Source organism: Onychomys torridus, chromosome 13 (genome assembly GCF_903995425.1).
Source record: "Onychomys torridus chromosome 13, mOncTor1.1, whole genome shotgun sequence".
Taxonomy (NCBI): domain Eukaryota; kingdom Metazoa; phylum Chordata; class Mammalia; order Rodentia; family Cricetidae; genus Onychomys; species Onychomys torridus.
In genome coordinates this window covers 1176225-1191929 of record NC_050455.1, presented here as the reverse complement: position 1 = coordinate 1191929, position 15705 = coordinate 1176225, and the positions used below count along the sequence as shown (strand labels likewise).

At 43.9% G+C, this 15705-nt stretch overlaps 1 protein-coding gene across 1 annotated transcript in view; it reads right to left on the bottom strand.

Annotated features, from left to right (window-relative positions):
* Positions 1–15438, bottom strand: part of Mib1 (mindbomb E3 ubiquitin protein ligase 1) — a 111411-nt gene extending 95973 nt beyond the window's left edge. Inside the window, exon 1 of the mRNA XM_036204271.1 lies at positions 14532–15438. Within this exon, the coding sequence (XP_036060164.1) occupies positions 14532–14760 (229 nt within the window). The 5' untranslated portion in view covers positions 14761–15438. The remainder of the gene's footprint in view (positions 1–14531) is intronic.
* Positions 15439–15705: the final 267 nt, after the last annotated feature.

Sequence of the window (15705 nt, the reverse complement as noted above, 5' to 3'; positions counted from 1 at the left end):
CAAATAGCTACGCAGGAAGTGGTCAGGCAGGACTTCCGGGGACAGAAGACTCAGGGAAGAAGAAAAGTGGAGTTGCCAGCCAGCACAGAGGAAGTAGGATGGGCAGTATAGAGAGGTGAGGTATTGTGCCATGCAACTAAATGTAGATTAAAAAATATGTGTTAAGTTTTAAGAACTATTTAGGAACAAATCTAAGCTTTCATAATTAATAATAAGTCTCCATGTCATTATTTGTGAGCTGGCGGCCCAGAGAAAAATCTGTCTACAGTTGGGGGTCAGCACAACATGAAGAACTGTATTTGAGGGTAGCAGCATTAGGAAGGTTGAGAACCACTGGTCAAAATGGACAAAGAACTAACTGTCCCACAGGTGGATACAGTACACAGCTACCAGTTGTTCATCAGTTTCAAAATGAGAAGTGTGACCCAGGGTCTGTGGAAGACAGTCCTGTGAAATGCAGGGCAATGTTCACCTTCAGAATAGGTTCTATTAGGAGAAAGGGCCATAGCCACGGGAAGTGCGCAACTGACTGGGCCTTCAAGTAGGAGGGCAACCAGGAGATGTTAGCACCTCGGGGCCTTGAGTGAAGAGAAACTTCCCTGAAAAACCCGGAGAGCGTTGTTAGAAGTACCTCAAGAAATAGGACAGCATTGTGGGGAGTGGACCGGAAAGGAGACAGTTTCTTACATGTAATTCCAAAATCCAAAACACTTTTTCCCCCAAAGACTTTTTTTTTAAAACGGAGCAGCAAACTCACTCATGGTAGGCCCAGACCTAAGTGAAGAGGCTCCATATAGTAGATAATAGCTCTTCCCCTGGGATCATGCTTATACGTCACTACAGAATTTCATGTATTTGTTACAGAATGCTCCTATGAACCTCAAAGTGTAAAGTGTTATGAGGCAAACACACCATATAACTGGCTCTACAATCCAAAGAAGTAAACTCAATGCCAACCATCCTGATTAAGAAGTTGTAGAAGTCCCTTAAAACTACAGGTACTCAGGAAAGTAGGCAGCAAGATCAAAAGTTGATGGCCTGCCTGAACTTCATAGGGAGAGTCTGTCTCAAAACAAAACAACTCTCACTTATATGTTTACTTCTCCCACCCCCAAAACTCTAAGAGTAAAATTAAGTTTTATCAATTGTAAATTAGTCAGCTAACACTAGCACCCTCAGCAGGTCCCTCTAAATTCACACATGGAACAGTATCCCTAGAGTAGGAGTTTGAGAACATAAGGGCTTAACAAGGGTCAGTTAACAAAAGCCTGTCCCATCTTAAACAAGATGGAGCAATGTGAAAACTAATGTTTAAAGATGAGGGGTTGGGGAGAATGATAGGGTTTCACAGCTAGCTTAAGCTAGCCTGGAACTATGTAGTCCAAGCTGGCCCCAAGCTCACAATCCTCCCATCTCATTAGACACAAGCCTCCATAATCAGCCCATATATAGTCTTCAGTGCTGAAATGAAATATATTAACCACACCTTCATACCTACATCCTAAAATAAATTTTACTTTATTTTAGATTCAGATGATTTTAATTGAGTTGTTTAAAATTCAAAACAAATCTGTCTAATCATTTTTTAAAGATTTATTTATATTTATTATGTACACAGAAGAGGGTGCCAGATCTCATTACAGATGGTTGTGAGCCACCATGTGGGTGCTGGGAATTGAACTCAAGACCTCTGGAAGGACAGTCAGTGCTCTTAACCTCTGAGCCATCTCTCCAGCCCTATCTAATCATTTTTTAAAAATGACTAATAATATTAGCTCAGTCAGAAAAGTGCTTAAGAACCTGAATCTTATCCCCAAACCCACTTTAACAGAGTAGTGCACACTTGTAATTGCAGAGCTGGAGACATGGAGACAAGCAGAGCCCAACAGAGCCTGGCCAGCCACCTGGCCTCCTTCAAAGCTCTAAGCCAGTCCAGAAACCCTGCCTTAAAAGGGGGGGTGGAGGGGCTGAGAGGTTTGTCCTCTTCACCTACACTGTGCACACAAGCATAAACACACACACACACACACACACACACACACACACACACACAAATTCTTCAGTTAACTGGTAAATGGGATAGAAAAAGAAATATACTCAGTCTTCTTTAACTGCAGGTTCCACCCACATCCCATAATCTTTATTGCCCCTCACCACACATTAAAAATATAAATATTAAAGAGACAGTTTTCTTTCTAAACAAAAGAACATATTTGAGTAGATAAAATAACATGACACTTTCTGCTTAAGAAGTAGGCTTCAGGGCACTAGAGAAATGGCTCAGTGGTTAAGGGGTCCTGAGTTCAATCCCCTCTTCCAGGGGTCCTGAGTTCAATTCCCAGCAACCACAAGTATCCCACTAGCTCACAACCATCTGTAATGGGATCTGATTCCCTTTTCTGGTATGCATAAAGACAGGTCCCTCATATACATAAAATAAATACATATTTTAAAAAATAAAAAGAACAAGGCTTCAAGGACATTTTCACATACATATGTATCACTGTACCTTGCTCACACTTCACTACCCTCCACTCTCACCAGATCTTATCCTCCCTCCTCCCATCACCCTCTTGCCCCTTTCTCTATTTAGTCCTCTTCTACGGAACTCAGGGGCTTTGTACCTCTCGATCTGAGCCTGTCTGTTCTGAATGGTATTTTCATTGCCATCCTCAGATGTTCTCAAATATCAGTTGCCTTACAGATGTCATCACCAACTTTTTAAAAGAAAACCCAGGGCCGGGCAGTGGTGGCACATACAAATTTAATCCCAGAATTTGAGAGGCAGAGCCAGGCAGATCTCTGTGAGTTCGAGGCCAGCCTGGTCTACAGAGCGAGATCCGGGATAGGCACCAAAACTACACAGAGAAACCCTGTCTTGAAAAAAACGAAAGAAAGAGAGGGGGAAGGGAAGGAGGGAGGGAAAGAGGGGGGAGGGAGGGAGGGAAAGAGAGAGGGGGAGGGAGGGAGGGAAAGAGAGAGGAGGAGGGAGGGAGGGAGGGAGAGAGGGAGGGAGAGAGAGAGAAGGAAGGAAGGAAGGAAGGAAGGAAGGAAGGAAGGAAGGAAGGAAGGAAGGGAAGAAGGAAGGAAGGAAGGAAGGAAAGAAGGGAAGGAAGGAAGGAAGGAAGGAAGGAAGGAAGGAAGGAAGGAAGGAAGGAAGGAAAAAGAAAACCCAGAGGGCCAAAGGCAGCTGTGGCACCTGGCCTCTGGGATCTCACTGACAAAATGGTAGAGGCTGTCAGGGTCAGATGAACCTGGATTCACAACAACCAAAGAGAATTGCACCACAGCTTCCTCTGAGCTGAAAGCTGTGTACCCCACACCAACAGCTTCAGTTCGGGGTCTTACATTAAGGTCTTTGACCCATTATGAGTAGGGTGAGAGATAGAGATCTAGCTTCCTTCTTATATGCAGTTTTCCTAGCACCATTAGTTTATGAGGCTGTCTTTTCTGCAATCTATGCTTCTGACACCTTTATCAAAACCTGAATGGCCGTAGCTGCTTGGGCTTGTCTCTCTAGTCTGTCCCACTGGTCTCTGTATGTTTCTGGGCTAGTACCTGCTAGTTTTGCTGCTATGCTCCATTGTGTGAAATCAGGTCCTGTGACAGCCTCCAGCACTGCATTTTCTGCTTAGGATTGTTTTAGCTATAGAAGACTGATTCTTAATGCTTCCATATGAAGTCTAGGATTTTTTTCCAGTAAAGAATGCTTTCGTAATTTTGATGGGAATGCACCCAATCTGTAGATTGTTTTTGGTAATACAACTGTTTTCATATTAATTCAGTCCACGAGCATTGGTGAGGTTAACTTTGCCAGTCCATGAGCAATGGTCTTTCCATCTTCCAGTGTAACAAATTTGAATTAATGTGTCTGAAACACAGAAAATGTGAAAGATTAAGGACCCCAGTACTATCCTAATAGTAAAGGCTAGACAGCTCAAGATGGAGGATCTGATGCCTCATATTAAATAATTCTATATAATAAACTACCTGTTATGTGTGTATGCATACACACACACAGGAAAATCAAAAGGTCTAGCAGTATTTCATCAGGTTCATCAATAATCACAATATGTACTAGCTTACATTAGTATTTCTCACCTTCAACACTAAATGCTAGAATGGAAGAGTTTTGAGAGGAAAGAGTTTTGAACCTGGAATTATCATTCAAGTTTAAGAGTGAGAGGAACAAGGCAATAACATAAAGCAATTTTTGGATCTGCAAGACTCAAAGTATTTACTCTTTTTTTTGTTGTTGTTGGGTTTTTTTTGTTTGTTTGTTTGTTTTGCCAGAACTGAGGACCAAACCCAGGGCCTTGCGCTTGCTGGGCAAGCGTGCTACCACTGAGCTAAATCCACAACTCAATACTCTTTTTTTTTTTTTTTTAAAGGGGAAAGAACTTTTCCAAAGAAAAAAGAAAGGGAGAGCTATGAAATATGAGACAGTAAAACAAAGTACTAAATTTTCTTTTTTTTTTTTTTGTTTGTTGAGATAGCATGTTGCTATGCTGCCCAGGCTGATCTGCAATTTCAAGGCTTAATTAAGTAAACCTCTTGCCTCAGTCTCCTGAGTAGCTGAGAGTACAAGCACATGCCACTAGACCTAGCTCAATACTAAAATTTTTAAATCCAGTTAATTATCAGTAACATTGCTGTGAAGTTTAATGCTTTTATTGTTTGGTTTGGGGTTCTCTGTTTTGTTCTGTTGGTGCTACGGGATGAAACCTGGACTTCACAGATGCTAAGCAGACACTCTGCCGCTAAGCTAGAATCCATCCTTGAAGTTTAATGCAATAAGAGTAAATTCTGAAGCATTAAAAGATCATATTCAGGAAGCAGAGGCAGATAGATCTCTCAAGTCCAGCCTATGGGGAAGAAAAAAGGAATAACAATTTGGGACTAATTTTCCTAAAATTTCCAAATGACAGCAATGGAAAGGGTGGTGGTAGGGGTAAATTGACAATTTTTCAGTCAATTAAATGATAGCTATCGTAGGGTAAAAGGGCCAGCCAAAGAGACCCACCCTGACCTTGAATCCAGAGCCAGTTAAAGAAACACACACTGGCCCTGAAACTAGAGCCAAAGGGCTAAAAAGGACCAGTGAAACAAACACACTTCGGCCCCAAAACCAGAGCTAAAATCTGCCCCTGACCAACTGAGCATGAAACCAACCAATCCCTGAGCCAATCTGAGCTTGTCCAAGCTCAAGGGAACCGAAATCACTCCCACCCTGAAAATCTTCTCTTGTAGCATGAATCTTAACAGGTCTTACTAATAAAATCAAACCTGAAGCCAGGTATTGGGCTGAATGCTGGCAGATCAGAGAAGCAGAACAAGCCACAGCTTCCTCACCTTGCCAATTTCCTCAGCTGATCCTGTTTCCTCAGACTGGAAGCTTCTGCGTCCTCATCCAAATGGATCTCAGCTGAACTGCTGCTCAAAAGCCTAAAAGTTTAGCAAAGGCTCTAGTTCCTGGTTTTCACACCTTATATACCTTTCTGCTTTCTGACATTACTTCCTGGGATTAAAGGCATTTGTCACCATGCCTGGCTGTTTCCAGTGTGGCTTTGAACTCACAGAGATCCAGGAGGATCTCTGCCTCTGGAATGCTAGGATTAAAGGCGTGTCTAACCTCTATGTTTAATATTGTGGCTGTTCTGTTTTCTGACCCCAGATAAGTTTATTAGAGTACACAATATTTTGGGGAACACAATATCACCACATTCTCCCTGGAAAAATCCTGACCCTAAGAAGCCCTATATAAATAAACCCTGTGCCTGTTCAGTTTGTTACTGCCTTTTCCACCATGGCAGGGGCAGCCACCCTTCTGGATTCTTCCCTCCCAATAAATCTCTTGAATGAGGTTTGGGTGAAACCTTCTTTCACTGGAATGGAGTAGAGCAAATAAGTAACATCTTCCGCTGGTACAGAGCAGAACAGTACTGTAACACTTTGGGAATAGAGTTGTTACACTCTGGACAGGGCAGAACTGTAACAACTTTTCTAGGGAAACCATCCCTTGCCAGAGAAGAGTTGTTGTTACATTGGGGAAACCTTTCCCTGAAGCAGGGCTGTAAGCTTCTGCACTTACAGTGACTTTGTGGTATTCCTTGGCTCCTGACTGCCAGGATCCCTTTCCATCCGAGCTGCAATGCTTACAGCTATCAGCATAACAGAAAAAATAGTAATAGTAAAATTTTCCAAAAAAAAAAAAAAAAAAAAAAAAAGAGGTAGCAATGACCAAGTAAAATTTTAATTTATCGGGCTGGAGTGATGGCTCAGAGGTTAAGAGTACCGGCTGCTCTTCCAAAGGTTCTGAGTTCAATTCCCCAGCAACCACATGGTGGCTCACAACCATCTATAATGAGATCTGGTGCCCTCTTCTGGCATGCAGGCAGAACACTGTGTACATAATAAATAAATATTTTTTTAAAAATTTTAATTTATCATAACACCTATAAATTAGCTTCTCAAAAGACTAAGACTCTCAAAATCAGTGAAAATAATCAGTCATGTCATTAACAAAAAATTCCTCTAACAAATTAACATACAACTAAAATTTTTATTTTAAGATATGTACTGACCATCATTTACAACGACAGAATAAAATAATAAGGGGAGCAGTTATATAAACACTGTAAACTATTAAATGCCATATATCTACTTAAAAATATCTATGTCTACATGCTAATCTAGAAAAATGCCTAAGACAAAGCACAGGAAAAAAGAAAGCTAAAGAACAGGATGAACCATATGCTTTGTTTACAAGGGAAAGCTAAGTAGCAATGTGCTTCTCTACAAGTGCATACATACGTTTAATACATTAAAATAATCTTTTATTTACTATAACAAACACATTAAATTATTTACAACTCATGTAGAAAACATGTATGTCAATAGAAAAAAAGCATTTAACAGTAGAGCCAACCTGATTCACAAGTGCAATCAACCATGGATTAAAAATATCGGAAAGATTATAGGTGGGACCCCATCTGGCTTGAACCTGTAAAGGCCTTGTCCATGCTGCCTCTCTCTCCGACTTCTGATGTGTATCAGTCCTGCTGTGTCTGGAAGACACTGTTTCTTTGGAGTCATCCATCCCTTTAATCTTTCTGTCTCCTCTTCTGTATAGTAGGAATCTTAAAGAGTCTTATTAATAATACTCAAACCCGAGGCCAGTTATTGTGGTGAACACTGGAAGATCAGAGACACAGAACAAGCCACGGCTATCTCACCTTGCTAGTTCCTCAGGTGATCCTTCTTCCTCAGGCTGCAAGCTTCTGAGTCCTTATCCCAATGGCTCTCAGCTGAACTGTGTTGCTCCAAAGCCTGAACGCTTAACCAACCAAATACTTAACTAACTACATGCTTTACCTTTTAGATCCTGGTCCTCATGCCTTATATACCTTTCTCTTTCTGCTCCCACTCCCTGGGATTAAAGGCGTGGGTCACCATGCTTAGCTGTTTCTAAAGTGGCCTTGAACTCAGAGATCCGGCTAGCTCTGCCTCCCAAGTGCTCGGATTAAAGGTGTGTACCACCACCACCCAACTTCTGCTATAGCTTGCTCTTCCCATTTTCTAGCCACCAATTTTGGCTTTGTTCTAGTGGCTATCTGTTCTCTGACCCCAGATTTGTTTATTTCGGGGAACACACAATATTTCAGGGAACACAATACCCACCACATTTCCGCACTGATCTCTGAACCTTATGGGAAGGAGTCTGACAAAGACATCCTTTAGCACTGAGTATTCCAAAGTCTCTCACTCTCTGCACACTGTCCAACTGTGGGTCTCTGTGTTAATTCCCATGAACTGCAAGAAGAAGCTGCTCTGATGCAGACTGAGTGCGGCACTGATATAAGGATAAAGTAGTATGTCTAGGAGTTATTTTATTGTTATGCTCCTTCAACAGAATAACCGCAGGTTTTCCCCTAGGCCAATGACCCATCTAGTTTCAGGTTCTTGGTCACTTTAGCAGTGTCAGGTATGAGTTCCATCTCACAGAATGGGCCTTTAATTTAAAAAAAAAAAAAAAAAAAAAAAGGTGGCTGGCTATTCCATAACAGTTGCATCACTATTGCACCAGTGTATCTTGCAGGCAGGTCTCTGCTGTATGTCATAGTTTGTAGCTGGATAAAATTGATGACTACTTAGCTCCTCCAGTAGGATTCAGAGTACTTTCCAATACCATGAACAGTCTAAGGGTGAAGTTTCTAGTTGGGCGCCAGCTCAGTTTCCCCATGTTCAATAAGTAAGTTGTGTGTTCAGCAATAGGGCTTTCCATCAGGTTGTGGAGAGCAACCAATAGCCTTGGCAATAGCCTGTAATGCTTTGTGTGCTTGGGGGGCTGGGGAGGTGGGGTCCATGGAACATCTGGCCAATAACAAGAAGCTATTTGCAACCGATACCTATTGGCAAAAGAAAAATAATTTTTCTCTTACGGAGTGTCACTGAGTACACCAACCACAATCCAAGACTGGTGATTTTGTCCTGTGGTTGTTGTTTTGCTTTGTGGATTTTCTGTTTCATTTTCTTTTGTTTGGGCATTTTTGTCTTCCTGATATTTTGCTTGTCTGTTTCAATTTTGTTTTTGTGTTTTTTAAATTTTATTTTTTGGTTTTGTTTTGAAAAAAGAGAAAGAACATAAAGTTGGGAGGGGAGGAAGGTGAGAACAAATTGGGTGGAGTCTGGGAAGGAGAAAAATGTGATCAAAATATATGAAAAAAAGTTTTAATTTTACATGCTTCCCGAATACAAATGTCATGTGATCAGCCACATCACACTCCTTGCTTGCTTCCATGATGGATTGTGCCTTTAAACCCTAAATCAGAATAAGACCTTTTTTAAAATTGTATTATGTTGCTGGGCGGTGGTGGCAAATGCCTTTAACTCCAGTACTTGGGAGGCAGAGGCAGGTGGATCTCTGAGTTTAAGGCCAGCCTGGGAAACTCTTTCTTGAAAAACCAAAATAAATAAATAAACAAATAAGGAAAAGTCATTGAGTTATTTGCTGAGCAGTGGTGTTGCACACCTTTAACCTCAGTACTGGGAGGCAGAAGCAGAAGGATCTCTGTGAATCTGAGGCCAGTTAGAGTTCCAGGACAGCCAAGGCTACACAGAGAAATCCTGTCTCAAAAACCAAAACAAACAAAAATACATTCATACCTACACACACACACACACACACACACACACACACGTGTGTGTGTGTGGTATCAGGGGAAAGAGGTGCTAGAGATATGGCTCAGGAAACAAGGATACTGGCTGTTTTTCCAAAGGAGTTCAAGTCCCAGCATCCATATGTCAATTCACAACTATCTATAACATCAGTTCCAAAGGGATCCAACACCCTCTTCTGGGCACCAGGTACCCAAGTGATACACAGACATACACGTATGCAAAATATCCATATATATATTACAATATTTTTTTAAAATTCTTACAAATATGAGGAAAACTAAAATGCATGTGTCCTGAACATGTATAAATTTTCTCCTTGTCATTATTCTCTGAGTAACACAGCGTAACCACTATTTGCACAGCACTGCATTATTAGGCATCGGTATCCAGACATGACTTAAAGTACACAGAAGGATATGCATAATTTATATGCAAATGTTTATTTTATCAAGGGAGTTGAGCATCCTTGTATTCTGGAACCAGTAAGAGTTGCTAGAACCAATTCTCCACAGACATCAAGGGATAGCCATAAAACCTCAAGCATGAAAAAAGAAGTGCTAAAAGTCAAGTTTTTAACAGTACACAAAGCAGCTATCTCTGGCAACAGAGACTATGGGGAGCTTAAACAAAAAATCACAAGTGTTACAGAAACGCATTTTAAATAACCAGCTAATATCATTAGAAAAGAAAATACAAGTAAATATTTTAAGAGTACTGGCAAATTTATGTCATATCACAAATTTCATTTCTAATTTTTTTTTAATCTTACAATCAATTTCCTCACAGTGAAGTTATTACAGGTGGTGATCATTTCTGAACTACTATACTACAGACCGCGGAGAGATCAAGAGGGAAAGCAGTGAGCTGACCTCATCTCTCTTCTATCTGTTAGCCACCAGCTGTGTTAAAAGGTACATGCATACCTACAGAGAGAGAAAGGCGGGCAGGGGAGAGAAAAAGGGGGAGGGGGAGAAACTAGTTCTTGCAGAATCAGAGCAGCTGAGTCAGAATCTGCATTCTAGAGACGCCAGAATGGTCTATGCGCTTCCTTCCTGAAGGTCAGAAATGTTACTACAGGGTCTACTAAGCTGGTTTACTGAGCTGCTCAATGCAACCAAGGCAGAACCCAACACAAGAGGAGTAGCAGTAAGACCAGGCGTGGGTTACTCAAGACTCTGGGTTCTACCCCTAGCCCCCAATGCCCCCATCCAAAAGCCTTGGATGGACTTCACTTAAAAATTGTTCTACAAGTCAGAAATAAAGTCGTCCTACCGAAGTCTTTATGCATAGTCAGAATCTACAGGAAAATCTACTCCTGTGCAGATGTTATTAACTATTACTAAGCAGCAGTCTCAATGGCATCTCATCCTCCCCTGGTCTGCCATCCTGTTCTCTTTTATTCCCCCAACCTCTGTTCTCCTAAGGCCCCTGGACAATATACCTTTCTCCTACAGTTGTAGAAATGGACCAGAAGAGAAGCTCAGAAAAGAAAAATCTAAAGATTTCTTCCTTTTAATCCTGGGTCATCACCTTTAAAACCCACAACTACTTACAAACACCTGAGGGGCTTTACCACCTGTGACTTGAGAAACATTCTTAGCTAGAAGACCAGGACACAGAGTTTCCACACAGATACTCCAACCTCTTGGACCAATAATGACTGGGAGAGTCTGAATAAAGCCGACTTTGGTGACCACCACCACCTTTGCCACATGCAAGACTAGCAGAGGGAACTGAGAAAATCCTAAATCCCATTCTCCAGGCTCCTTGGTAATCATACAGTACTGCCTCCAATGATGACAGGACAAATCTAAAGTAAAAATATGCTTCCTCCAAATCCTCTAAAACCAGTGATTAAATGATAAAGTCAACTATGCCTACCTGATCATAAACTCCACAACCCCTAATAACCTATGTACTTCCACAATCTCCTTGGTGACTACAAATTAGCCAAATGTATCTAAGAACCAAGTTATATAATATAAACTCCTACCAAAGGTTCCTCTTCTTAAGGTCTGACTAACCTAGGATATAAATTCAAACACTGCAACAGAGTTGGGAAGATGGAAGTACAGATGCCTGTCTCAAAGCCTGACAATTTAACCCCCAGGTTCAATTCCCAGGACCCACATAGTGGAAGGAGTGAACCACCACACCTACTGTAGCACATACACAAATACACACACACACACACACACACACACACACACACACTCAAACTCAAACTCACACTCACAAATAAATGTACCTCTACCCTAGAACCAACTAAGTTAACAGTAATGAGACTGATGGATATTATGCATCTTCTAATAATACTGCAAAGGGCAAAATCATTTCTACTATACTCTCGCCAAAATGCTTAACTGGCATTTAACCATGAGGAAACAGTTTGAGGGACAGTCTACATGATTAGTGGCTGGTACCTCTGAAAGACAAAGCATGAGAACATGGCCCAAAGTTAAAGAAGACCATTAAATGAGAGAGATGAGTGAAAGCCAGAAAAATCTTACTAGTATACAATATTTTTGTAAGCCTAAAATTACTTCAGAGTGAAAGATGAATTTTGTCATTTTCATTATTGTGTAAATAAATATCAAGTATTGATTATAACAGAATAAATCTTACAAAATGATGTAATAATATGTCAATGGACATTATTCATTAAATATTTTGAAGCAAAAAAAAAAAGGAGTATTATAAGCATTAGAGAGAAAACCAGAGCTAAGAGCTTATGTTTGTTCAATACTTTAAAAGACTACCAAACTTGCACACAGAAGAGCTTCCAAATGTTTGCTAAGGGATAGAATGCACAGCATGGGCCTTGGGCTCCATCCCCAGCACCAACACAGTATGTTCAAAAGGAACCAGATGAACAAGATAAACGGTTTCCATCAGCAAGTAAGTTAGACAATCCTGATAAACAAAGGCTCTGAAAGTCACCCTTAACGCACATGCCTTTACACCAAGCTTTGTAACACACAGGAAGACATGAGCCCCGTATCATGACAGAAGATAAGAAGAGTATGTTCTGGTGCTTTGCTGCACAGGAGGGTGAATTCAGTAATATCAATGTGCTGTAGAAAAGGCAATCTTAAAGTTTTTCACCACAAAGAAAATAATAAATGTTTGAGAAGAAACGAATACCACTACCCTAGAACCAACACTTAAATTTCTCAATAAACCTACAATCACTGATCCTAAAAATTCCTCCAAATTATTATACTGCAATCAGACTTCAGACTGAGCTACCATAAAACAAAACTTTAAAGTGTGTATAAACAGGCATATATGTCAGATACAATTGCTGAGAATGTAACTTCAAATATCTTTGAGGGCAATCAGTTAACATCTATGAGAACACTAATGCATGCATAGTTTGGTGCAGCAAAGTATGGGACATGTGCACAAGGATTTGTAGGATTCATATATGGTATCACTGCAAGAAGACCTATTAATAAACTACTGAGAAAGTGCACTTCTGCATTCAACCACCGGGACACTGCTCACCCATAAGAATAAAGTCACCAATAAGAACTACTAACTGAAAGAAGTCAAAGTGCAGAAAAGGGCTGAGGAGACAGCTCAGCCCAGATGGGATCCTCAGTACCTGTGCTAAAAAATGCCAACTAAGACTCCAGTGCCTGCAATCCCAGGGCTGAAGAGAGAGTAACAAGAAGACCCCTAGGGTTCACAACTCAGCCCTACTAAGCAATCAGTGAGCTCCAGTTTCCATGAGTGACCCTGACTCAAAGAGCAGAACTGACTGAGGAAGACGGCAGACATTGGATCTGATCTCCACACATCTGCACACCCAGATGTAATCCACCCCTGTGCACACAGGCAAAGTGCAGAAAACTAAATGTTTATTGTATTTGTATTTAGTGCATTCATATCTGTGCTTACAACTGCAAAAATATACAACAGGTAACCATGGCTGCCCTTCTGAGTTATGCACATACATCCCTTTCGGTGGATAAAAACTAGCTAAGAGAAAATACTGTTTTCAGCTAGGTATGATGGCACATGCCTGTAGTCCCAGCACTTGGGGATGCTGAGGCAGGAGGATCAGCAGAGCCAGCCTCATCAACTCACTAAGTCCAAGACAGTGGACTGCATGAGACCTTCTCTTTAAAAGCTTAACAGAAGTTTATAAATTACTTGTTCAAAACTGAGTTGGCTGGTGCTAACTTCTTTCTGTTGGTAGCAGCGACTATACACCTATTTCAAGATTAGGATCTGCCAAACTGTCTTAGTAGCTAGGAATTCTGAAGCACAATACAATTTTAATTTGAACTTCCTAAATGAATACAATTATCAAGAACATATCTATGCCGGGAGGTGGTGGCCCACATCTTTAGGGAGGCAGAGGCAGGCGGATCTCTGTGAGTTTCCAGGCCAGCCTGGTCTACAGACCTAGTTCCTAGACAGCCAGGGCTAAACAGAGAAATCCTGTCTTGAAAAAAACAAAAACAAAAACAAAACAAAACAATGGATCCAAGTAAAAACATTAAAATAAATCGTATTTATTTTGTGAGAGCAATTCTTTTGTTTGTCACATTAAAAAAAAATATAGTGTAAATAACTCATAGACCCCTATAATGGAGTAAACCACGAAAATCACTAACTCTCAAGATGAATGTATAGAATTTTAACATCGCATCGTGTTACTCAGATAGGATGCTATCAAAGAAAAAGAACCTCGTTTCCTAGGTCTGTCTTCCCCTTGGAAAAAGTCTCAGAGTCTCTCTCTCTCTCTCTCTCTCTCTCTCTCTCTCTCACACACACACACACACACACACACACACACACACACACACACACATATACCACGAACTCAACAGCTCTGCTACAAACATATATAATTAAACAATGTGGACGAAAATGCATTTTCACAGTCCCAAATGGTATTTATCATCTGAACTCATAAATCATTCTGTGTCACTGGCGGGAAGGAAAAAAGCTAGTTCAACAAAGCGAAGACACCAAGGGAAGGGCCCCTGACAACTCCACACACCATATGGCAAGGCAAGCCTCCCATCAGACAGTTGTCACTTGATGGCTGATTAATGTCAATGCTTACTGACAGCCTCCCCGGCGCCCCGCCCCAAAAGCGGAGGAAATCTGTTGTCTGCGATGCTTTTCATCTAGGAAACTTGATGGTCCTTCCTAGGAAACCTTCCACCGATCCTTTGGAGATGAGGGGCATCTGTCTGTCCTAAGTTTTGGTTTACCTGGTTTGGAACCTCAAACTCCCCGTGGCCCGGCACTGTGAGGGCAGGCGTCCCGCGGCTGGCCTCGCCCCTTCCTCCCACGCGCGCACCCGGGCCCGCTGACCCGCTGGCCCCGCTTACCGGTGGGCGCGCTGTCCAGGATGCGCAGGTCGTAGGCCCCGGAGCAGCGGTAGTTGGCGGCCGTGCCGTTGTCCCACACCACCACGACCTCCTCTGGGCTCTCGAAGCTCCGTACTGTGCCCACATGGCCCTCGCCGCCGTCCTGCTTGCCCCACTTCCAGTCTGGGCCGCGCACTACGCGGGCGCCGACCCCCTCCACCATCACCCGGTTGTTGCGGGAGTTACTCATCGGGGCCCGGACGGTGGGCGCCGCCGCCGGCGGGGGAGCCGTGAGGGAGCTGGGCCCGGGCCGCACTCTGGGCACCGGTGGGGGCGGCAGCGAGCCCCGCGGGTCGTGGGGCCGACTCACCGGGGCGGCGGAGCGGTCCCCGAGGGGCCCTTCGCCCAGGCCGGGCCGTGGCCGTCGCGGCCCCCGCTCCCACTGGAGGCCCGCCCGCGGCGGCTCGCCGGCGGCGGCTTGCAGGCCGAGGGCGAGCGGCCGTGCGCGGGGGCTCTGCCGCTTGCCCCGGGCTCCCCGGCCGGGCTACAGCGACGGCCGCCAGCAAACCTCGCTCTCCCCCGGCCGGGAGCGCGGAGGGCCGGGGGAGGCTCGCCCGGACGCGGCGGCGAGCGCAGCGGGAGGCCAGGCAAGCTGCGGGCCCTCAGCGGCCCCCAGCCGCTCGCTCGGGCCTCGGCGCCCGGGAGCCGGCTCCGCGGTGGGCAGCGGCGCTAGCGACCGGCGAGCGGCCGGCGCCCGGGCCCCGGGGCCCGCTTCCCTCAGCCCCCGCGCACGCCGCCGCGCTCCGCCCCGCCACCGAGTCCCCGCCGGGCGAGAGCGGCTCCACATCCGGGTACCGCCGCGTCCCGGGCCCAAGCGGCACCTCGTGAGGCACTGCGACGTGCTCCTCGACGAGAACAAGGTGGGAAGGGTTTCGGGGAGTCGCGCGATCCAGGAAAGAAAGAGAAGGAAACGGATCCCTAAGCGTCCCGGGGACGCAGAGGGAGTGCGCACGCGCGCGACCGGGACCAGGGAGGCCGCAAGCCCGGCTTCCCATTGGCTGTGAGGACGAAGGCCTGGAAGTGGGACCAGAGGAAGTGTGAGGCTGCTGCCAGCCGGCGGCTGCTCTGCCGAGGTCAGAGTTGGTGTTCTCAGGTGCACTGGGTGTGTACTGAGGGTTGCATATTTTGGGGGACT